This window comes from Ostrea edulis, chromosome 8, assembly GCF_947568905.1.
Source record: "Ostrea edulis chromosome 8, xbOstEdul1.1, whole genome shotgun sequence".
Taxonomy (NCBI): domain Eukaryota; kingdom Metazoa; phylum Mollusca; class Bivalvia; order Ostreida; family Ostreidae; genus Ostrea; species Ostrea edulis.
The window spans coordinates 21,941,125-21,964,992 of record NC_079171.1 but is presented as its reverse complement, the minus strand read 5'-3'; the positions used below and the strand labels follow the sequence as shown (position 1 = coordinate 21,964,992).

Genomic DNA, 23,868 nt, shown 5'->3' with positions numbered 1-23,868 from the left:
AATCTTGCTAGACGGTGGGTGCCGTACGTCGCTGGTTCGACCCCGGGCTGGGGCAAAAATTTTCAGTACCTAGTTGTGATTATTTAGTGCTTTATATATATATATATATATATATATATATATTCCTTTCTCTGAGAAACTTTAACCTTGTTCATAACTTTTGAGGGGTAAGTAATAGGATTTCATAAACATATTTTTTGTACCATGACCTTTTCTTTCCTACCAAAGTTTGTGCCACTGACCTCGGGATTTGACCTGCTTTGAAGAAAACTTAACATTTGCAATATCTCTTGATAGGGATTTTATGATATGCAGAAAAGATTTTTAATGATAGGATCTTACATTTCATACATCATCTTTGATCTTCATGTTGGATGTTGATCCTAATTTCATTCCTTCAAACGTACACTTAACATCTAAACATTGAGTGATGTGACTCAAATAGTATATATAGACAGATATATAGATACATGTAGACAGATAGATAGATGGAAGATAACGAACTCGTATAAGCAATGTAAAATAAAGATTTGGGCAAACACGGACCCCTGAATATACCAAAGGTGGGATCAGATGCCTCGGAGGAGTAAGCCTTCCCTGTCAACCGGTCACACCCGCTTTGAGCCCTATATCTAGGTCAGGTAAACAGAGTTATCCATAGCAAACATCAGTGTAACAAGAACAATTGGTATGAAACACGTCATACAGCATTTGACCTAGTCATAAGTTCTATTGTATAACGACCATAGAATTTGTCATTACCCAAATGATGGATCCACAGTTATGTAGTCCTTTTTTATGATGAATTAGTTGGGTCAGAAATTTCGTGGGGTGGGGGGAGTTTTTTTCACATCTTCCCTTCGCATTAGTGTAATTGACTACTTGACAGGAAGGCACCAACCTATTTATTCGTTAAATCTACCACATGCATATCTTTGATGATCTTATCAAAACTGGAACAGACTATCTGACGTCAAAATTATTGATTTTTGTGATCTTGAATTTAAAAGAGTTCCATATCATGACAACCTCTATAGATGTCGTGAATTTTAACGTGTTCAAATTAGTACTGAAGATTATCTAGGTTGATTGATTGAACATTGTTTTACGTCCCTTTTGAGAATATTTCACTCGTATGGGGAAGTCACCACTCATTCATATATAATAAATACCATTTACTTGTTCCCAATTCTGGGAATATACGTTGCATTACTGCATTGCTAAAACTCTGATGTTGCCTTCCGACGGTTACTTCTTCAGAACAACGTTATCGACGTTATTGGATTTACAGTTCCCTGTAACAGGTGACCTCTAGTTTCAGTAGTGCAGATACTATGCGGAAACTATGCATTTCAACACGGGTTCCACACTATGGAAGTCATACTGTTCATGAAGTGTATGTTCGAACACACACACACACACACACACACACACACACACACACACACACACACACTTAACAGCGTGTGCGCGTGCGTGTGTGTATACCTAACACTGGTACTGATAGAAAACAAATATGTTCAAGAACCCCTTTAACACAAATACCTCTTAAATACTTGAATCTGTTCTACAGAGAACTATTGGGACCCAAAATTAGCAGTTCATAGAAACTTTCCAACAGTCCATCAAAGATGCATCCACACTTTTATTCCTCAACATTTTGTCCTCGCAGTTCATGTGTAGGTCTGAGTTTATATTACAAAACATTCATTTTGCGTCAAAAACTTTCTTGAACAGATTATGAAATAGTACCAAATAAAAAGTTCTTCTAACGTTGTAATTCCTATGCATTAATGTAGCGCAGTATTATACATAACAGCTCTCGCAGCTTTTGGCGGGTTCATTATGTGTGTTTACATCCGCGGTAATTTTAAACATATAATAGAAATACTTTTTTATGTACATGTAATTAGAAGCGTTATTCAATTGATGTGTCAATCATTTGTTCATTATCACACATTTATGTTAAAATTATTGGTTGGTTGTATACGTACATGTATAGATTTTAAAGTGTCGCTCGATAATTTTTTATTCCGTAATTCGAGATCCGGGTTAGAATAGGTCCTTAGTACCTCTTGTTTGTTGTTAGAGGCGACTAAATGAGGCGGTCCTTCAGAGGAGATCGCAACAATCCAGGCACCGCGTCACAGCAGGTGTGGCGTGATAAAGATTCCTCCCTGCTCAAAGGCCGTAAGCGCCGAGCATAAGCTTAAAATTCGCAGCCCTTCACCAGTAATGATGATGTCTCCTTATAAATCAAAAGTTCTCGAGAGAATCGAGGTTAAGCAATTTACAATCAATCAATCAAACGTTTAGCCTGTTATCAAACCAGATTTGATTATCTGAAAACATCAATATGACACCTAGATACAATACTGCAAAAGGAATAATTCATTTAATGTTGAATATTTACGAATGGTTTAAGAATATTAACATTAGCTCCAAAGCTTCTAGTTCATTCAACAGATTGTATTTCTTCATTAATCTACCAAAGGGTGGGAGTGGGGTAGGGCTAATAAATTAAATGTCTGTATGCCAGTGTGTTTTATCAAATCATTTCCTGTTCGAAACTGAAAGAACGTGCATGTTATTATACATGTTAATTTGTGATGAATTAGAAAAATATGGAAAGACATGTGGTTAAAAACTTTAAACGAGACTGTTGAAATCCGTATAACATCAACTTGTTTTGTCAGTTGCTCATCACATACACGTTCTTTATGTTTAGAATCATTTAAATCTTTTACAACATAACTATAGAAAGAATGATCCTCATTTCATCTTGCGGCTTGATAAATCTTAAAGACTGTATAGGAGACAGTAATGTTTGTCGATTTCTGATTTGGTTTTAATCTGGTATTATATTTGCCAAAACCATTGATTTACAGGTAAAGGTAGCGCTCCTCGTTTTACTTGGAGTTGCAATTGTTTTGTAGCAGTGTAACATATGAGAGGGATGTTAATCGTTTGCTTGGAGTGTGAGCCATGCTCTGAAAATAGTAGAAACACTCCTTCGGAATTTGACCTTATAAACAGAAGTCCTAAGTCACGGTGAGCGATAAGGGACCCTCACTCATAAGCTTCATGTACATATTAAATGCGTAGCACTTGGTCTATTGCAGGTAACGTTTTAGATGGATGCACACTTCTGGAGTAAAACGTAAAAGAACATACAAGTGCATTCTTAGAATGCTCAGGGGCGGGTAAAATTCAAAACACCAAGTCGCGAATTACCAGCTTATTGTGGTCACCTGAGTCATTTATTGCAACTTGTCTACGTCCGTCGTGTGTTTACAGTTGAACAAGTTTAACTTCCTGATAACTTCAATTTCAATTATTTTCAAATTTAGTAGGAAACATCTTTGAGACGAGGGAAATCTAGATTCTATAATTCAAAACTCATGTCCCACCAAGATTAAGCAATGGGGCTAAAACTGCCAAAATTGACAAATGTCCAAAAACCTTTCCCGCATCTGCACACATCTGTAAGAAAACCTACATACAAAGTCATGTAAAGCAGAACGTTCTCCACAGAATTGTAAATTTCATAATCCCAGTGATAGAGGTTCTGACTCCAGGGGATGGGGCAAACTTGCGATATAATATGCATCTGTAATGCAAATTATTAATATTTTCGTTAATGTCATGGATACTATACTGAAATCACATCGATATTTAGACGGAGTAGGTATTCCTTTATCACAATTGTATATTTCATAATCCAAAAGGTACAAAGATTGGGCCGAAATGGTCATCGTGATTAAATATATGTTGAAGTAATTCCATCCTCCTGTGATGTCATCACATTTTGCAAAATCAATGATTTATTTAGATTTATGAATGATAGGAAGAAACATTTTGCATTTATTAGAGTTAAAACTAACATAAATTAATTATCAAATAAAATAATAACTTCCGATCCTTTTTAAATTTGGCATGAAACCTTTTAGCGGCATGGGGGACATATATTGTAAATTTTAGGATCCATGTACCTTAAGAGCTATAAAGACGGGATAAACACTACAAAATATGGTCACTTTTTAGAAAACCTCTTCTCCAAAATCTCAAATCTGTAAGACAAACTTAATATATAGGCATGTATGGAAAGACGGCATCTAGCCAAACTATGCATTTCACGATCCCCATAGTAGAGGTTCTCACTCCAGGGCGGTACAAACTTCGTAAATGTTGTTTGTGTCTATATTATTTAAATATTATCACCATTACCGGTAATGGTATTTATACTGATTTGAAATTAAACAGATACAATTTATCTAGAAAAGCAGACAGTACTTACATAAAATTGCAAATTTCATAACCCAGGGGTAAGGGTTTTGGTTTTAGGGTGGGGCTAAAAGTTTGCCTTTATCATTTGAAATACTTCATGTATAATTTTGTTGAAATTGTATGAAATTATATATATATAATTAGGAAAAGCAGAAAGAGGTGTACCAAAAATGTAAATTTTGCAAACCCACAGCTTCGAAATTAGGGCAGGTGCAAAATAGTTATATATTGTTAATATAACCTAAAACATTCATTCTTGTATATTAAGTAAAATCTTTCCTCAGTATGGATACTTTCGGGGGCGTTTATGTATTTTCAAAAGAGCATATCTTATTTTATACTGCTGCTGAATATTAGATTTTAGCTTATGAATGCATAACATTAAATTCATTCTAGATTCCATAGCCCTTGGGATTAATGATACTTTTAACTAATACTCAGGTGTCGGATAAGGCCTATGAACTTGTTTCATCAAACTATATTCTATAGATTGCATTTCATATTTCTTCAGGATGCCAGTCTTCCTATTACGGTAGAAATTGTTCAGAAAGATGTGGCCCTTGCGGAGGCAAGAAACGTTGTGATAACATCAACGGATCCTGCCCTGGATCATGTGAACCTGGATATAAAGGACCAAAATGTAAAACAGGTGTGTAAACAACACAGCAAAACAGAAAATACATATTTCAAAGTCCTAAAATAGCTACATTTCTCGCGCATAAGTTTACAAGTATATTCCACACATTATTGGTCTTATTCAGTTTTCATTATACATGGACTCGTACATCTGATAAGTTTTGCGCTGAAAATAGTGAATTTTGGGCGGATGAGGTAAATGCGCGAAAAATATGAACGTCAAAAATGTTTCTGGCATGAATTATACACTTGTTGCATGAAATTGTTACAAATAACGAGACATGATTATAATCTACCGATTATGAAGTCTCCCAAACGAAGTACTGGCTGTATAAAAGTGGCTTTTTCTGAGTACTACTATTTTTCACCCTTGACAAAATCCATTCCAATTTTTACTTCTTTTAAAGAAATCGTTATCACTAAGGCTTTGATTTGAAAGTTTTCAAAAAAAAAAATCCCCGTTTTTCTTCAGTAAAACTGGTGTCACTTGACTTCCATCCTAGTTTGTAGGTCCCAACATCTTCTTATAATTTCTGATGATCCATGTCTCTATCAGTCCTGCTTCTAAATTTACACAAGTTTTTATAATCAAGGTCAAAGGTCAAGATCAATGGGGATATTAGTTTGTAGGTCACTACACCCTTTTTCATTTCTGAAGATTCCATGTCTCTATCAGTCTCAGTTCTAACGTTATATCATACGTATGTTTAGAGCTGGAAGTCAAGGTCACTTGACCTTGATACCGATTTGTCGATCTCATCATCCTTATAGTATTTCTGAAGATTACACCTCTTTATCAAGTAATACCAAATTCATGATCTAAGGTCAGAGGTCAAGGCACTGGAGTCACTTGACATTCATACTGATTTGTAGATATCATCATCCTTTCATCATTTCTGAAGATCCAATGTCTCTATCAATTTCAGTTTTAAAATTATATGAGTTAGTATGCTCAAGGTGACGGGAGTCACTTGACCTTAATACAATTTGTAGGTCTCATCACCCTTTCATCATTTCTGAAGACCCTATGTCTCGTGTTTCATAAGTAATACCAGTTTTATATCCTAAGGTCAAAGGTCAAGGTCACTAAAGTCACTTGACATTGATACTAGTTTGTAGGTCCTGTCATCATCTTGCCATTTCTGAAGATTCCATGTCACTATTAGTACTGCTTTCAAAGCCATACCAATTTATATGTTCATGGTCAAAGGTCACTGGAATCACTTGACCGTGATACTAATGGGTAAGTCTTGTCATTCTCTACTCATTTCTGAAGACCCTAGAACTCTATCTATCATATTTGTCAAGTTATATCTGTTGAGTTTTGGAATTAATTTTTTCCACATTCTATGTTAAACCCCACCCCATTTGATCCCTCTAAAATGTACCCTAACCCCCTTCAATCTGAAAACAAAAACATTTCTGCACATCTAGATACAGTGGCCTATCATATACTTGAATATATATTCTTTTCATCCACTGGTTACGGAGAACAGTGTCGGACAGTCTAAGGCGAGAGAAAGAAGAAGTGGGAAAAAATAAGAACCGAGGAAAAACAAGTCTCCAAACCTCATTTTGGGAGACTTAATAAAGCTCTAAGATCTTAAACTACTTTATATATTTAAAACAAAACACCAAATATTCCCGGTGCCAAAATTACAGATTGTTGAAGCAGGGAATCATTTAAAATCGTATGAATATATAGAGGCCATGGATGTGCATTATGAATACACAGGGAGCGGGGAAACATAAATGCTGTGACAGTTATTCTTAATTGTGCAAAGACTACACAGCGAGGTTAGCTGAATCTGGCGTAAAGCAGACGGAGAAACAGAGCCAAAGAAAACCACACATATGACTGAGTAGACAAAGCAGACGCAGGGTTTTTTCGTATATAGTGTACGTCATATAAGGTGTGGGATTGTATAACATTGGTACCCTTTGTGTTCTAATAATCTTTTCCTGTATAAGTATTTCAACTCAAATCAATATATCTAACATGTCTTTTACTTAAGAGTGCGTTAAGGGTACTTTTGGATGTAGGATAAGAAATTATTAAATGAAAACATCTTTAACTGACTGTGCCCTCCCAAGAACCCATACGGTCGGTTCTGCTGAATCTGATAGGGGTATACCATCTGCCTTAATTAACTAAAAAGAGTATATCTTAAAAATTCTAAGAGATTTAATTTAAACATTGCAAATAATTTGTTCTTAGACTGGAGTTATGAATTTCTTATTCTGAACTAAAATATTTAAAGTATAAGAAAATTATGCTAATTTCAATTTTATTTAAGAATATAGTTGTTTAAGAAATATTAAGAAGAAAATAAAACAAATTAAAAGGTTTGAATCAGACCTTTTACATATTTTTTATCAAAGTAAAATAACATTTATGTACGTTACATTTTGGGAAACCCTGCCATCATATAAACGGAACCTGTTCAGACTCATGTGAACCTGGATATAGAGGGGAGAAGTGCAACACAAGTATGTAAAATACGTTACAAAAAAAGTTGAGGAAGTGTTACACTTTTCATAAATCAGTCTTGCACATTTTTATCCCAACACGCGTATGTACAATGCCTACAATGTTTCCAGAGAAGAAAACACATCGTCAGCGCGGAATCATTATTCTTTGTTTAGAATCAAATTGTCTCACATTATCACCAGTGTGAGATCGACTTTACTCATATGAGACAGTCATGTGAGATTTTTCTGGCTCACACTGCTGCAACGTCATTTGTTTGTGACGTCCTATAACTTCTATGATTTACGTTACATGGTGAAGATTTATGTTACACGGTGAAGTAAAAATATTTTGCATTGTTATCGTTAAATTTTAATGTATGTAAAACTTATACGGTACTAATTTTGATGCACCAGATGCGCATTTCGACAAATAATGTCTCTTCAGTGATGCTCAACCGAAATGTTTGAAATCCGAAATAACAATGAAGTTTTAGAGCTATTATAGCCAAAACCAGCGTGCCAAAAGAGTGGAGTCAAATTCGTCTAAGGATAAGAGCTATGCATGAGGGAGATAATCCTTGATTTTGAAATGAATTTCTAAATTTTATAACAGCAATTAAATATACATCCATATTTCCAAGCTAGTAACGAAGTGCTTAGCTACTGGGCTGTAGAGACCCTCGGGGACTAACAGTTCACCAGCAGAGGCCTCGACCCAGGGGTCATAATGTAAAACTAAAAACTTATACGGTACCAATTTTGATGTACCAGATGCGCATTTCGACAAATAATGTCTCTTCAGTGATGCTCAACCGAAATGTTTGAAATCCGAAATAACAATGAAGTTTTAAAGGTATTATAGCCAAAACCAGCGTGCCAAAAAATGGAGTCAAATTCGTCTAAGGATAAGAGCTATGCATGAGGGAGATAATCCTTAATTTTGAAATGAATTTCTAAATTTTATAACAGCAATTAAATATAAATCCGTATTTTCAAGCTACTAACGAAGTACTTAGCTAATGGGCTGTAGAGACCCTCGGGGACTAACAGTCCACCAGGAGAGGCCTCGACCCAATGGTCATAATGTAAAACTTATACGGTACCAATTTTGATGCACTGGTGAATAATCTTGGTGGGTTTTTTTTTAGTTTACACTAGTGTAAACCATTTTCGGGTATGCTCTTTCTGCCTATCTAATTAGTTTTTGCATCGACGTTCAAATGAGGATTTCGAAAATTTAAAATTTTCTCAAAGCTCATAAATTTATGCACTAAACTGTACGGAAAATGTGAGAAAAATAATCCTTCATTATCTACTTGTGTGGGATAGGGAAACCCCACCTCTGGGACAAAATTCGCTGTCTAGAACTCAGCAAAGCCTCCTCCTAGACTGCGGATCTCGTCCCCTTGGTGGAATTTCCCCATCCCACACTCGTACTAATGAAAGATTCTATCAGTCTTCAATATTGGTCATATTCCTATTTTGAACATGTGAGGCCAAAGCTCTCCCATAGATAGTACATGTATTCACATAATCTATATAATTGCTGTACTTATGAAATTGTGAAATATACTCCTTACATAGAATCATTTCAAGACATGTTATGTGCTGTCTTTTGAAATCTTACAAGCTAATGTTGACGTAAATATTGAAGGCTGCATAATTCCATATTTACATAGTTGATTAATATCTACTAGAATTGCTGTAACGCAAATCTTACTCCGTCTGCATCTTTTCGATCTCGATACGAACAAAATGACATCAGAATGGCCATAACTTTATAACACATCCTAATTGTTTTCAACGATGTATGATGTTTTATAAAATATTAACAATTATGATGCTTTAAAGACAAATTGTATAGTATTGAATCATTTGAAGAAGAAAAAAAATGGCGAAAGTGGAAGTGATTATTTCAAATCAATGTTCCAAAGTTATAGGTCTTTTTTTTGTATCACCACATATTATAGTGCAACTTTTGTATATCATTTTAATCCCTCTTCTAGAAATGTGTATGGACGTGAGTGTGTGTATGCGTATAGCTAATGTTGTATTACTGTAAATTTAAAAAAAGCAAATTCCAGACTGCAAAGAAGACAAAGCAGGCGTTTAAAACACCTGAATCATGAACATAATTGTCAGTACCCTGTCCGGGTTTATAAATTAATCGTGCACAGAACATTCTCTGCAGAATCGATTCAGTTGGGTGACATCGAGAACATATGCCCATTGCATATGCATGTAACACTTTCCCAATTATTAAAGATTTGTATCCTATTTTAATGTACTGGGAAATCAGATATGGAATCTTGGAGGTTTAGTAGTACTTGCAGTTTTGAAATCTCGAAAATATATTTGCCATGTCATACTGCTTGTATGCTCTGACCAACTTTAAAGATGAGATTAATGCATATAGAAAAATCCAAAACAGATAAAGCTGAAAACAAAATCCGTTTAATCTGGTGATATATGTAGGTTTTCAATTTTAAATCATTCAATTACGTTTATTTAGAATATATTTACATTTTCAACTGTATTATCCTATATAACACTATTACGAGCAATACATATTTATCACTGCATAAATCCACTACGGGGTATGAACATTTGTTAAAAGTAGGTAACCACTTTTACTAAGGCAATACATATCTAGCAATCGCACTCACTTACTACAGAAGTCTATCAATACACATGTAGATGAAATCAACATCATAAAATGTATTTATGGTTTTATTTGTATTCCAAGCAGTGGGTTGTCATCAATAATTGATAAATGTATATCTGTAAACAATGTCTTACAAATGTATGTCTAAAATTTCATCTGCTACAACTTCACCCTGGTCATCGGTGATGCGGAATTGTACCTACTGCTAGACGATGACTTTAGGCTTTCACAAAATATCATTCACAGGATGTATGGCCGATAAGTCGTCAAAGTGCATTAAGACCTACACACCGCACTGCCTCCGTGCCACAGCAGCCAAGAGGTGATTGATGTCGGTTTCCAAGTTTATGTCGGGACATCGAAGCGAGGCGTCGTTAAAAACCTATTACAGAAATTTATCGAGTCAAAAGAACCGTTAAGTGAGCTAATGTTTGTCAACAATTACATACCCAAATCCAAACCGTCCCTTACCTTCGTGCACTTCCACATTCTCTGCGATGTCCAGTTCTTTCCGGAGATTCATCTGAGCTGTGTCATCTCTTCCGTCTATTAAATGATTTGCCTACACCTGACGACTGCCGCCCTGTTCTACATGTTCCTCCAACTCAGTCTTCTGTTAACTCTGTAATATACACCGAATATTTTTCAAAGTCGGTCTTCAACGTCTTCAAAAGTGAAAGCGCATCACGACTGTAAATGTACCTTGCGCATCCCGTTTAAATCAGAATTACCCACTCCCTAAAATTAGACATATGGAAGAGTTTTCCATTATATACTCCCGAGTTAATGTATATGTATATGTTGATATACTTGTTTTCTACCGTCTTAATAATTAAAACAGTACTCGTTCTTCATTTGATGGAACTTTGTTTTGTGTTGTCGTCATTGTGAACATCTATGACGCTTGGTTGTGAAGTTAAACAATATGAAATGTATGGAAACGTGTTGTTAACACAATTCAGCAATATTACCGATCAAAAATATAAATATAAGTAATAATTTATCATTTTAAAATATTTATCGGGATATAAATACGGGTTGGTCACGTGAGCAAATTCCATAAAGCCCGAAGGGCTTTATGAAAAAATTGATCACGTGACCAAACTGTATTTATATCCCGATAAATATTTTAAAATGATACCTTATTTCTTGAATAACCTTTCTAAGAAAACGACCAATTTCTTTTGGAAAATGATCTTCTCTACAAAGAGGAACACTATTTCCACATTGCACTAACGATAGGTATATAACTAATCTCAACACGTGTAGGTTATTTCTTTTAAGTATAATACACATCCGATCAGGGGCACGTACTGATTGTGTTATCCAATTGTTAAGCGTGGATCAAATTAATTAAAGACGGTAAAATGTTAATTGATAGTCGTACCGAACTGTCCGATGTAAACACGTAGCTGCGTTTTTCAGTATACATATGATATATAACGATAAGCATTTAGGACGAAATTACAATACAAAATGTTACAGCGAAGAAGAAACCACATGCATTTAACATGTACCAATTCTTTAATGGGAGAAGGCGTAACGTACAAGCGATTCTTGTTTCTTTGTTTTATGTATCTGAGAATTGTTCATTAATATTGAGATTTAACAGCTGCTGAAGGTGAAGTGTCATATATTTAAACCTACGCATGGCGCTCAGGGTCGTAACATTAAGGGTTCATTGTCGTTGTAATGCAAAAGGGGACTCTGGATTTAAGGTCCCACTCCTCATTTTAAAATTCTGCGCGTGGTGAATGAGTAGTCAATATCTTTCCTTAAGTATTAGGTTTAATGCGGTCAAAGCACTTATCCATTAACCATAATGCATGAATATCAGAACCAAAATACAGATGCAAAACAAACCTGTACGTGCATATGCATTTTAAACAGTTTCTATTTATTGAAAATTGTATTTCTATCTCGATAAACCAAGAACCGAATTTCCTGATCTTGTACAGTGAAACTTTTACTTCTGTGTCGGAAAACAAGAACCCAATTTCTTTCATTCATTGTTAATAATTTTACAGTAAAACATGATGATATCCCTATGGGGGCAACTATAAACAGTTCGCTACAACACAACTTCGTTATATCCGATTTTGGGATGTGTGTGTAATTTTCGTCACAATAGGGTAATACATATCACTTCGCAATAAGCATGAAACCGTCATCAGTGTGTTCGTTATAAGCGCGTTTAAGTGTACAAAGGCGGTGAAAGAGAAATTTTGATATTATCAATCAATTAGAACTTTTACTGTCACGCAATATATCGTTCACGTTATTATCCAACGCGTGCAACACAAAAGAGGAACAAGTAAACTGCAACTACTGTACAACCAGGATTTTATTTTATAAACTTGATTGCTGATAATATATGTATGTGTGTGTTTGTGCGCGTGTGTGTGTATGTGATATAACTTTTTAAAGCATGAATTAAGCATCATGCCACCATGCCATATCACAACACCTGCGATTAGATATATCATACTATTGAAAATTTAAGTATCATGCCACTTGTGTACACTAGGTCAATCTTATTCTTGAACAAAGTTTTAAATTTTCGAATTACGAAGATAACCTCTATTACAATGTAATATTTGGCGGCGATCCAACTGATTGGTCAGTTTTCTAGTTTTTCTTCCAAATTACAACAAATACACCCATTAGGTATATGCGATCCAAGGTGTTTCTATTCATTTAGAGCTTTCTTCAATAGATTGATAAAGAAAGAAATCCGGTATCGAGAAATGTAGGTTTACAGATATACAGTCATGTGTAAAACTACAAAAAGCTGGATATTGCATGTTTCAGTTTCCTCTATCGTTCAATAAACAAAGGGGCGTCTGGTGTATTGCAAACTTTATGATGAATTAGCAATAGTGTTTTGGCATAAAACTTCTATCATTGTAGGGTGCAAGAAAGGATTTTATGGTACTAGCTGTAGTCAAGTCTGTGGACATTGTGCAAAAAACGCAACATGTGATCACGTGACTGGTTCTTGTCCTTCTGGGTACTGTGCACCAGGATGGAAGCACACATCTAATCGGAAATGCGATCAAGGTATGTTTACAATACAGTGTATTTGATAATTTCCTGATGCTTTAAAACCAGAGGATTTTTTAAAAATTAATTTCAGAGTGTGATGACGGACGGTATGGACTCCAGTGCAAGAAAACATGTAGTGGTCACTGCGCTGGTGGACTACCCTGTAGGAAAACTGACGGTGTATGTACCGGGGGGTGTACGGATGGATGGACAAATTCTTACTGCAATAAAAGTAAGGGTACAATACAGAAAATTCGGGATCTAATGCCGAAATCAATCAATTGAAATGAAAGTCGATCTTTGGATATATGTCAACTTGCGAAGCGACGACAAGTTAACACCTTCAATTTTAGTTAAAATAACTATATGTATCTTACCTCCAGTATGTATAATTTTTATCGATTTACATTGATTACTCCTTATAAGAGTTATGAGATTGATCACTGTTCATTATCTTTACCTTTCATATGCCAAACGCCGTCGTCAGTGGTAAACATTTACGAACGGCTTATAAACGAGTTATTTCTGTCCAAAGTAATCAATACAAATACGTAAGCTACGCAGTTTCTCAAGTCACTCGTTATATTTGTTTCAGACTTACAACCATGCAAGTTACATTTCTCATACATTTATGCCATTCAGTGGGTTATTAATTGATTAGATCTTGCTTAACGTCTCGCTCGAGAATATTTCACTTATATGGAGACGTCACCAAGACCGGTGAAGGGCTTCAAATTTAGGCCTATGCTCGGCGCTTACAGCCATTGAGCAGTGAGGATTCTTTAGTGTGCCACACCTACTGTGACACGGGTCATCCATTTTTAAGGTCATCTCCGAGGACCCGTGACATTTCCTGATCTTGTACAGTGAAACTTTTACTTCTGTGTCGGAAAACAAGAACCCAATTTCTTTCATTCATTGTTAAGAATTTTACAGTGAAATATGATGATATCCCTATTGGGGCAACTATAAACAGTTCGCTAGAACACAACTTCGTTATATCCGATTTTGGGGTATGTGTGTAATTTTCGTCACAATAGGGTAATAAATATCACTTCGCAATCAGCATGCAATCGTCATCAGTGTGTTCGTTATAAGCGTGGTTAACTGTACAAAGGCGGTGATAGAGAAATTTTGATATTATCAATCAATTAGAACTTTTACTGTCACGTAATATATCGTTCACGTTATTATCCAACGCGTGCAACACAAAAGAGGAACAAGTAAACTCAAAGTACTGGACAACCAGGATCTTATTTCATAATCTTGATTGCTGATAATATGTGTGTGTGTGTGTTTGCGCGCGCGTGTGTGTATGTGATATAACTTTTTAAAGCATGGATTAAGCATGATACCACCATGACATATCACAACACCTGCGATTAGCTATATCATACTATTGGAAATTTAAGTATCGTGCCACTTGTGTACACTAGGTCAATCTTATTCTTGAACAAAGTTTTAAATTTTCGAATTACGAAGATAACCTCTATTACAATGTAGTATTTGTCGACGATCCCACTGATTGGTCAGTTTTCTAGTTTTTCTTCCAAATTACAACAAATACACTCATTAGGTATATGCGATCCAAGGTGTTTCTATTCATTTAGAGCTTTTTTCAATTAATTGATAAAGAAAGAAGTCCGGTATCGAGAAATGTAGTTTTACAGACATACAGTCATGTGTAAAACTACAAAAAGCTGGATATTGCATGTTTCAGTTTCCTCTATCATTCAATAAACAAAGGGGCGTCTGGTGTATTGCAAACTTTATGATGAATTAGCAATAGTGTTTTGGCATAAAACTTCTATCATTGTAGGGTGCAAGAAAGGATTTTATGGTACTAGCTGTAGTCAAGTCTGTGGACATTGTGCAAAAAACGCAACATGTGATCACGTGACTGGTTCTTGTCCTTCTGGGTATTGTGCACCAGGATGGAAGCACACATTTAATCGGAAATGCGATCAAGGTATGTTTACAATACAGTGTATTTGATAATTTCCTGATGCTTTAAAACCAGAGGGTTTTTAAAAAATTAATTTCAGAGTGTGATGACGGACGGTATGCACTTCAGTGCAAGGAAACATGTAGTGGTCACTGCGCTGGTGGACTACCCTGTAGGAAAACTGACGGTGTATGTACCGGGGGGTGTACGGATGGATGGACAAATTCTTACTGCAATAAAAGTAAGGATACAATACAGAAAATTCGGGATCTGATACCGAAATCAATCAATTGAAATGAAAGTCGATCTTTGGATATATGTCAACTTGCGAGCGGCGACAAGTTAACACCTTCAATTTTAGTTAAAATGACTATATGTTTCTCTCATATCTACGTATGTAAGATACATATATTCTATGAAAGAAAGGTATGTAAGATATTTCTATCTTTCATATCACGTGTCGTTTATCTTACATATCCCGTGACGTCATAATCAATACACAACTAGCTTGCAACTTACCTCGCCTCGATTGGGAATACCCCTCGATTGACGAACACTAGCATCTGCAAAGCTCTTGTACAAAAAAATGACAGATTGTAATGTCCCCGATAATATCCAGGTGTATGTGACCGGACAGAAAAATACACATTCCTTGAACAATTACTGCACACTCAACAACAGTCACAAATTCCTCATACACCTAGATGTCATCCGGTGCATTATGCCAGTTCACAGAAACCCAACCCACACGGTCTATTAGTTCTAGGCCTACCTCCAAATTCACTCTGTCAACGTCTACTGTCCGTATCTCAGGTGAAATAAGTGCCTTCAATGTCCATGAGACTCGAGTCCTTGCACGCGTGCAAAACGAAAGTCTAGCCATGCCCATATTCACCAACAAAAACCACTTGGAATATCTCTTCACACAATCGTCATTAACTAACTGCTCAATTAATATCAATACCAATGCTCCTCTAAGAAAAAAACGTGCAGTTGTGGATTCATATTCTGATTAGGTCTGTCGAAATGTTTCACGCTGATGGACTGTTGAGTTGCATCACGCATCACCCTGATTATTGATTTATTCAAAGAGGAATAACTCTAATACAATTCACTTATACACTCGTCGGCCGATTTTTTGTCGGCAACGTAGTTGTCAAAATGAAGGTCGTAGAATTCGATTCTGGTGTTATTTTTAATGTTCAGCGAAATATTAAATAATTGGAAAATTCTCAAAATGGCGTCGCTAGGCACAGGGAAAACGGAAAACTCTAGAAATATGAGAGAAAAATACTCTGATGAGTTGCCATGAAATATTAAGGTGCTTCCACCCTCGGGGTTGCAAAAAAGTGGTAAAACCTTCGGCAAAGCCTCGGGTTTCACAGCTTTTTTGCAACCCTCGGGTGGAATCACCTTATATTTCATGGCTACTCATAAGAGAGTCTTATAATCTTACCTCCAGTATGTATAATTTTTATCGATTTACATTGATCACTCCTTATAGGAGTTATGAGATTGATCACTGTTCATTATCTTTACCTTTCATATGCCAAACGCCGTCGTCAGTGGTAAACATTTACGAACGGCTTATAAACGAGTTATTTCTGTCCAAAGTAATCAATACAAATATGTAAGCTACGCAGTTTCTCAAGTCACTCGTGTGTGGCGTTATATTTGTTTCAGGCTTACAACCATGCAAGTTACATTGCTCATACATTTATGCCATTCAGTGGGTAATTAATTGATTAGATCTTGCTTAACGTCTCGCTCGAGAATATTTCACATATATGGAGACGTCACCAAGACCGGTGAAGGGCTTCAAATTTAGGCCTATGCTCGGCGCTTACAGCCATTGAGCAGTGAGGATTCTTTAGTGTGCCACACCTACTGTGACACGGGTCATCCATTTTTAAGGTCATCTCCGAGGACCCGTGACATTTTCTGATCTTGTACAGTGAAACTTTTACTTCTGTGTCGGAAAACAAGAACCCAATTTCTTTTATTCATTGTTAAAAATTTTACAGTGAAACATGATGATATCCCTATGGGGGCAACTATAAACAGTTCGCTCCAACACAACTTCGTTATATCCGATTTTGGGGTATGTGTGTAATTTTCGTCACAATAGGGTAATAAATATTACTTCGCAATCAGCATGCAATCGTCATCAGTGTGTTCGTTATAAACGTGTTTAACTGTACAAAGGCGGTGATAGAGAAATTTTGATACTATCAATCAATTAGAACTTTTACTGTCACGCAATATATCGTTCACGTTATTATCCAACGCGTGCAACACAAAAGAGGAACAAGTAAACTCAAAGTACTGTACAACCAGGATCTTATTTCATAAACTTGATTGCTGATAATATATATATGTGTGTGTTTGCGCGCGCGCGTGTGTATGTGATATAACTTTTTAAAGCATGGATTAAGCATCATACCACCATGACATATCACAACACCTGCGATTAGCTATATCATACTATTGAAAACTTAAATATCATGCCACTTGTGTACACTAGGTCAATCTTATTCTTGAACAAAGTTTTAAATTTTCGAATTACGAAGATAACCTCTATTACAATGTAATATTTGGCGGCGATCCAACTGATTGGTCAGTTTTCTAGTTTTTCTTCCAAATTACAACAAATAAACCATTTAGGTATATGCGATCCAAAGTTTTTCTATTCATTTAGAGCTTTCTTCAATAGATTGATAAAGAAAGAAATCTGGTATCGAGAAATGTAGTTTTACAGACATACAGTCATGTGTAAAACTACAAAAAGCTGGATATTGCATGTTTCAGTTTCCTCTATCATTCAATAAACAAAGGGGCGTCTGGTGTATTGCAAACTTTATGATGAATTAGCAATAGTGTTTTGGCATAAAACTTCTATCATTGTAGGGTGCAAGAAAGGATTTTATGGTACTAGCTGTAGTCAAGTCTGTGGACATTGTGCAAAAAACGCAACATGTGATCACGTGACTGGTTCTTGTCCTTCTGGGTATTGTGCACCAGGATGGAAGCACACATCTAATCGGAAATGCAATCAAGGTATGTTTACAATACAGCGTATTTTATAATTTCCTGATGCTTTAAAACCAGAGGGTTTTTTAAAAATTAATTTCAGAGTGTGATGACGGACGGTATGGACTCCAGTGCAAGAAAACATGTAGTGGTCACTGCGTTGGTGGACTACCCTGTAGGAAAACTGACGGTGTATGTACCGGGGGGTGTACGGATGGATGGACAAATTCTTACTGCAATAAAAGTAAGGGTACAATACAGGAAATTCGGGATCTAATGCCGAAATCAATCAATTGAAATAAAAGTCGATCTTTGGATATATGTCAACTTGCGAAGCGGCGACAAATTAACACCTTCAATTTTAGTTAAAATGACTATATGTATCTTACCTCCAGTATGTATAATTTTTATCGATTTACATTGATCACTCCTTATAGGAGTTATGAGATTGATCACTGTTCATTATCTTTACCTTTCATATGCCAAACGCCGTCGTCAGTGGTAAACATTTACGAACGGCTTATAAACGAGTTATTTCTGTCCAAAGTAATCAATACAAATACGTAAGCTACGCAGTTTCTCAAGTCACTCGTGTGTGGCGTTATATTTGTTTCAGACTTACAACCATGCAAGTTACATTTCTCATACATTTATGCCATTCAGTGGGTAATTAATTGATTATATCTTGCTTAACGTCTCGCTCGAGAATATTTCACTTATATGGAGACGTCACCAAGACCGGTGAAGGGCTTCAAATTTAGGCCTATGCTCGGCGCTTACAGCCATAGAGCAGTGAGGGTTCTTTAGCGTGCCACACCTAGTGTGACACGGTCATCCATTTTTAAGGTTATCTCCGAGGACACGTGACATTCACACCTTATGCCGAGCGTTTGGCGATGGAACTGTCACTACCTATTTTAACGACTTCGGTGTGTCGGGGCCGGGATTCGAACCTCTGCCTTCCGCATGCCGGGCGAATTCATATATATATATATATATATATATATATATATATATATATATATATATAAAAGCACTGAAAAGGCCACGACATTGTTGGTTATTTAAAACTCAAATTTTCGACGCAACCCGCGTCTTTATCAAGAGACATAAATTACATAAACAAATAACACACAAAAACGACAAGTATCGATAAACTACATTGGTGAGAAGAGTGATATACTATTGTACTGAGTGATAAAAATGGTGGTGGTTACGTTGTAAAGCGTGTTTACTGACTTATGTCTTATATATATATATATCCCTTACTACATTGTTTGTAGTTGACTTAATATGGTTTATACGTACTTACCGCATAAAACAGTATCGGGTTAACGAGAGAGAGGGAGGGGGTATTTCATTAAATCAATACAGTGAAGAACGAAGAAAATAAATACTTTAGTACAATACTACAAACGATTGATTTTTGTTATGATTAAAAATATTTTTTTTTTTTTGATCAAGTGATCTTTTTTATTCAAACCGGTGGGATGAATATGTGAGTTGCAGTAAATATTAAAAGTTGTTAATTGTTTAGTTTTGATTTTTACATTTTACAAATGTTTATATGTGTTTTCAACGTATTGTGGGACTCGGGTATGGGAAAGCTTTGTAAAGTATGCTGTTATAAAAATCAAAGTTTGACCAAAATGATGGAGAGTATAAACAAACAACAGAAAATGAAAGACGTTTACAAGGATGAATCAAAGGAAGGCAAAATTCACTTTCGTTCAAAAAAGGACTGATATTCAGAAGGTTTTTGGTTTTGGAAAAACCCACAACTTTGCTAGTGTATAGTGTATTTTCCTTGGAAATGACCCAAATTAAAATGAATTACCTTAAACTTCCTTTACCAAGTATTACTCTCATAGTGTACTTACGATTTCGCGTATTACAGCGGGAAGGATGGTTCAATCACATACAACAAACAACTGGAGTTAGGGAATTTTTTGCATCATCAAAATCGAGATAATTGGACTCATGGCGGATGTAATCGGTAATCAGGTGATGCTTACACCACCACCTCCAGAAACTTAATCCCAATTCTGGTGTTTCCAAGGGTTCTTGATTGGCCTACCCTTTGTTTTATATTCTTTATAGGATATAGGAAAGTGTTCTCTTTCATGTATTTGAACAGTATGTACCAATGGGGAGGTCATGCTCTGGTTGGCAATTGCTATATTGGCTGTAGTACCCTGGAACAAGCCATTTTGCAATCGATTTTATGCTATGATTCAACTATTACATGTATTTACTTCTGAATTGCTTTTACTTAAAATAATAACAAGATTTTAAAATAAATTGATAAGTGATATTGAGGTATTTCTCTGAATACAGTGTACATGTATTGACATCAAGACTAATCATAACAGAAGTTCGATGGTAGTTATTTTAATTGATGGAAGAAAAGAGTAATGATAATTAGAGGAGATAATACTCAATGCTCATCAAATAGATAAACTATGCATACATCAAAAGAGTGAAAAATGTGAACGTAAGTAATATGACAGTGATGGACCAATATCTAATGTAAAACTCTCATTATTGTTTTTATCGGGAGAACTTACATTTTTGTTTCAAAAACCCTTGAAATATGCGTCATCTTATTGATTTCATTCTATCAAAAATGAAAGAAAATAGTAAAATTCAAATTGAGTGGTAGTTGTTTTGATACCCTTGTAAATCATTGATGAATCGATATATAATATAAAACTCTCATTACTGTAGCCTGTGAGAAAGGATTCTACGGCCCTAACTGTCTTCGTGGCTGTGGACATTGTAAAGGGAATGCTAAATGTGATCACGTGGATGGTTCTTGTCCTTCACGAAAGTGTAAACCCGGATGGAAGCAGACATCAGATCGGAAATGTGATCAAGGTATGATTTGTAAGATGTGAAGGCAAGGTTGCTGTATTACAGGAACGTGTATGCAGCAAGCCAGATAATCAACGTCACATCCTGTAGGGACTTTAAATTAGAGTCTTACAACAATCTGAAATGATGGCAGTGGTGCATTAAACGTTGTTTCATTAAATTCAAAATGATATTTGTGTGTTTGCCGATGGATCATGGTACAGTTAAGTGAAGAAAAGGGTAATAATAATGAGGAGATACTACATCTACTCATAAAATAGATAATACACTATATATACATCAACAGAGTGAAATATGTGAACGTAAGACATACGATTATTTAATCAAGATGCTTACATAGGTATATACAGCATCAAAATATTTTTATTAACATCTGTTAATAATTCGGAGGAAAATGCATAAACATTTGGCATCGGTAAATGCGTACTGTTTGAAACAGTTTAGCAGCCCATTTCTTATAAGGGTAAAATTAGGAAAATCTAGGAAATAATAAAAAACTATCCCTATAATCATAACTACACAGATCTCCACGGAAGAAGATGGAGAAGTTGGTGAGTATTTTCATAATATATGCTCCAACAAATAGCTAAAATTAACCTGTCTATCTTAAGAAGAACATCTTCGCTGTGTATCTATTTGTCGCAGTAAATACGCTATATTCGTTGACTGCTCTGTATCATAAATCCAAATTGCGTGAACATTTTTGATAATTTTGGTGAAATCATACGGTAGATGTTTGATTGTGTGTTTTACGTTCCGTCGAGAATTTTTCACTCATATTGAGACGCCATCAGCTGTAGGTGAAGTATCACAAATTTTGACCTTTTCGTTGCATGTTTGCTCCTTCGTCAAACGTTCGGCATTTAGAATTGAAAATCACGGGTCTTTCGAATATGACCTTAAAATGGAGATCCCAATTAGCGGCGTGCGTTGCCACGTTAAAGAACCTTCCTCACTGCTGCGGCCGTAAACACTACAATTTCTGTGTGTCAAGGGGTCTGGGGCCCCCTTGATAGCCCAGTGGGTCCAGTGGTCGGGGTCCTGGAATGAAGCCTCCAGAAGCTCCTGGATTTTACAGAGCTTGAAATATGTGTCATATTTAGTCATTTGTATTATTTTCTATCATTTTTATCAAGTGAAATTGATAAAACATAATGGATGATTATGAAGAACATTGTGTAAGGAAATGCTGTTATTTGGTTGACAATGTAAACAATAAAGAAATGTCTTGTTCTTGTCTCTACTATCGTGATCCCATGCCGGGTACTCTTCATGACCCTATGAACCATGACTTGACCATGATTTGATGATATATTTTAACGATTGTTTTATTCAGTTCAGTAACTGAAACCTTGCGTAATCCATTTGTTTTCTTAAGTTTCCGCATAGTCCCTGCACAGATTCCGCACCATTGAAACCATACTTTTCATGCTGTGAAAACTCTCATTATTGTAGCCTGTGAGAAAGGATTCTACGGCCCTAACTGTACCCATGTCTGTGGACATTGTAAAGGAAAGGCTAAATGTGATCACGTGAATGGTTCTTGTCCGTCACGAAAGTGTAAACCTGGATGGAAGCAGACATCAGATCGGAAATGTGACCAAGGTATGATTTTTAAGATATGAAGGCAAGGTTGTTGTATTGTAGGAACGTGTATGCAATAAGCCAGATAATCAACGTCCATTCTTATAGGGACTTTAATTTAGAATCTTACAATAATCTGAAATGAAGGCGGTGGCGCATTAAACATATCATTAAGTTCAAAATAATATGCGGGTGTTTGCCGATGGATCATGATGCAGTTAAGTGAAGAAAAGGGTATTAATAATGAGGAGATAATACTCATAAAATAGATCATAAACTATATATACATCAACAGAGTGAAATATGTGAACGTAAGTCACAAGATTATTTAATCAAGATGCTTACATAGGAATGTACAGCATCAGAGAGTTTTTTATTAACATTTATTGACAAATCGCGAAAATGCATAAACATTTGGCATCGGTAAATGCGTACTGTTTGAAACAGTTTAGCAGCCCATTTCTTATAAGGGTAAAATTAGGAAAATCTAGGAAATAATAAAAACGATCCCTATAATCATAACCACACAGATCTCCACGGAAGAAGATGTAGAAGTTTGTGAGTATTTTGATAATATATGCTCCAACAAATAGCTGAAATTAAACTGCTTATCTTAAGAACATCTTCTCTGTGTATCTATTTGTTGCAGTAAATACGGTATGTTCGTTGACTGCTCTGTATCATAAATCCAAATTGCATGAACATTTTTGATAATTTTGTTGAAATCATATGGTAGATGTTTGATTGTGTGTTTTACGTTCCGTCGAGCATTTTTCACTCATATTGAGACGCCATCAGCTGTAGGTGAAGTACCACAAATTTAGACCTGTTCGTTGCGTGTTTGCTCCTTCGTCAAACGTTCGGCATTTAGAATTGAAAATCACGGGTCTTTCGAATATGATCTTAAAATGGAGATCCCGATTCGCGGCGTGCATTGACACGTTAGAGAACCCTCCTCACTGCTACGGCTGTAAGCACTACAATTTCAATGGTTCTGGGGCTTTGGGTCCCCCTTGATACACCAGTGGGTCCAGTGGTCGGGGTCCTGGAGTGAAGCCCCCGGAAGCTCCTACATTTTACAGAGCTTGAAATATGTCTCGTGTTTAGTCATTTGTTTTATTTTCTATCATTTTTATCAAGTGAAATTGATAAAACACAATGGATGATTATGAAGAACGTTGTGTAAGGAAATGCCGTTATTTGGTTGACAATGTAAACAATAAAGAAATGTCTTGTTCTTGTCTCTACTGTCCCGATCCCATGCCAGGTACTCTTCATGACCCTATGAACCATGACTTGACCATGATTTGATGATATATTTTAACGATTG

The 23,868-nt window shown here is 35.9% G+C and overlaps 1 protein-coding gene and 1 long non-coding RNA gene across 7 annotated transcripts in view; one reads left to right on the top strand and one right to left on the bottom strand.

Annotated features, from left to right (window-relative positions):
• LOC125661168 (multiple epidermal growth factor-like domains protein 6) overlaps window positions 1–23,868 on the top strand; it is a 115,958-nt gene that overhangs the window by 65,940 nt on the left and 26,150 nt on the right. For 4 of the 6 annotated variants that reach the window (XM_056147155.1, XM_056147154.1, XM_056147152.1 and 1 more), the window contains 9 exons: window positions 4,799–4,936; window positions 12,971–13,120; window positions 13,197–13,337; window positions 14,925–15,074; window positions 15,151–15,291; window positions 17,958–18,107; window positions 18,184–18,324; window positions 20,808–20,957; window positions 22,410–22,559. In XM_056147155.1, coding sequence (XP_056003130.1) covers window positions 4,799–4,936; window positions 12,971–13,120; window positions 13,197–13,337; window positions 14,925–15,074; window positions 15,151–15,291; window positions 17,958–18,107; window positions 18,184–18,324; window positions 20,808–20,957; window positions 22,410–22,559 — 1,311 coding nt within the window. The remainder of the gene's footprint in view (window positions 1–4,798; window positions 4,937–12,970; window positions 13,121–13,196; window positions 13,338–14,924; window positions 15,075–15,150; window positions 15,292–17,957; window positions 18,108–18,183; window positions 18,325–20,807; window positions 20,958–22,409; window positions 22,560–23,868) is intronic. The other 2 variants (XM_056147156.1, XM_056147153.1) reach the window with 2 other exon arrangements.
• LOC125661186 (uncharacterized) lies at window positions 10,118–15,979 on the bottom strand. Its single transcript, XR_007364704.2, has 3 exons — window positions 15,570–15,979; window positions 10,532–10,682; window positions 10,118–10,442 (listed from the first exon to the last, which is right to left on the bottom strand). It is a non-coding gene; the product is annotated as an uncharacterized LOC125661186 (long non-coding RNA).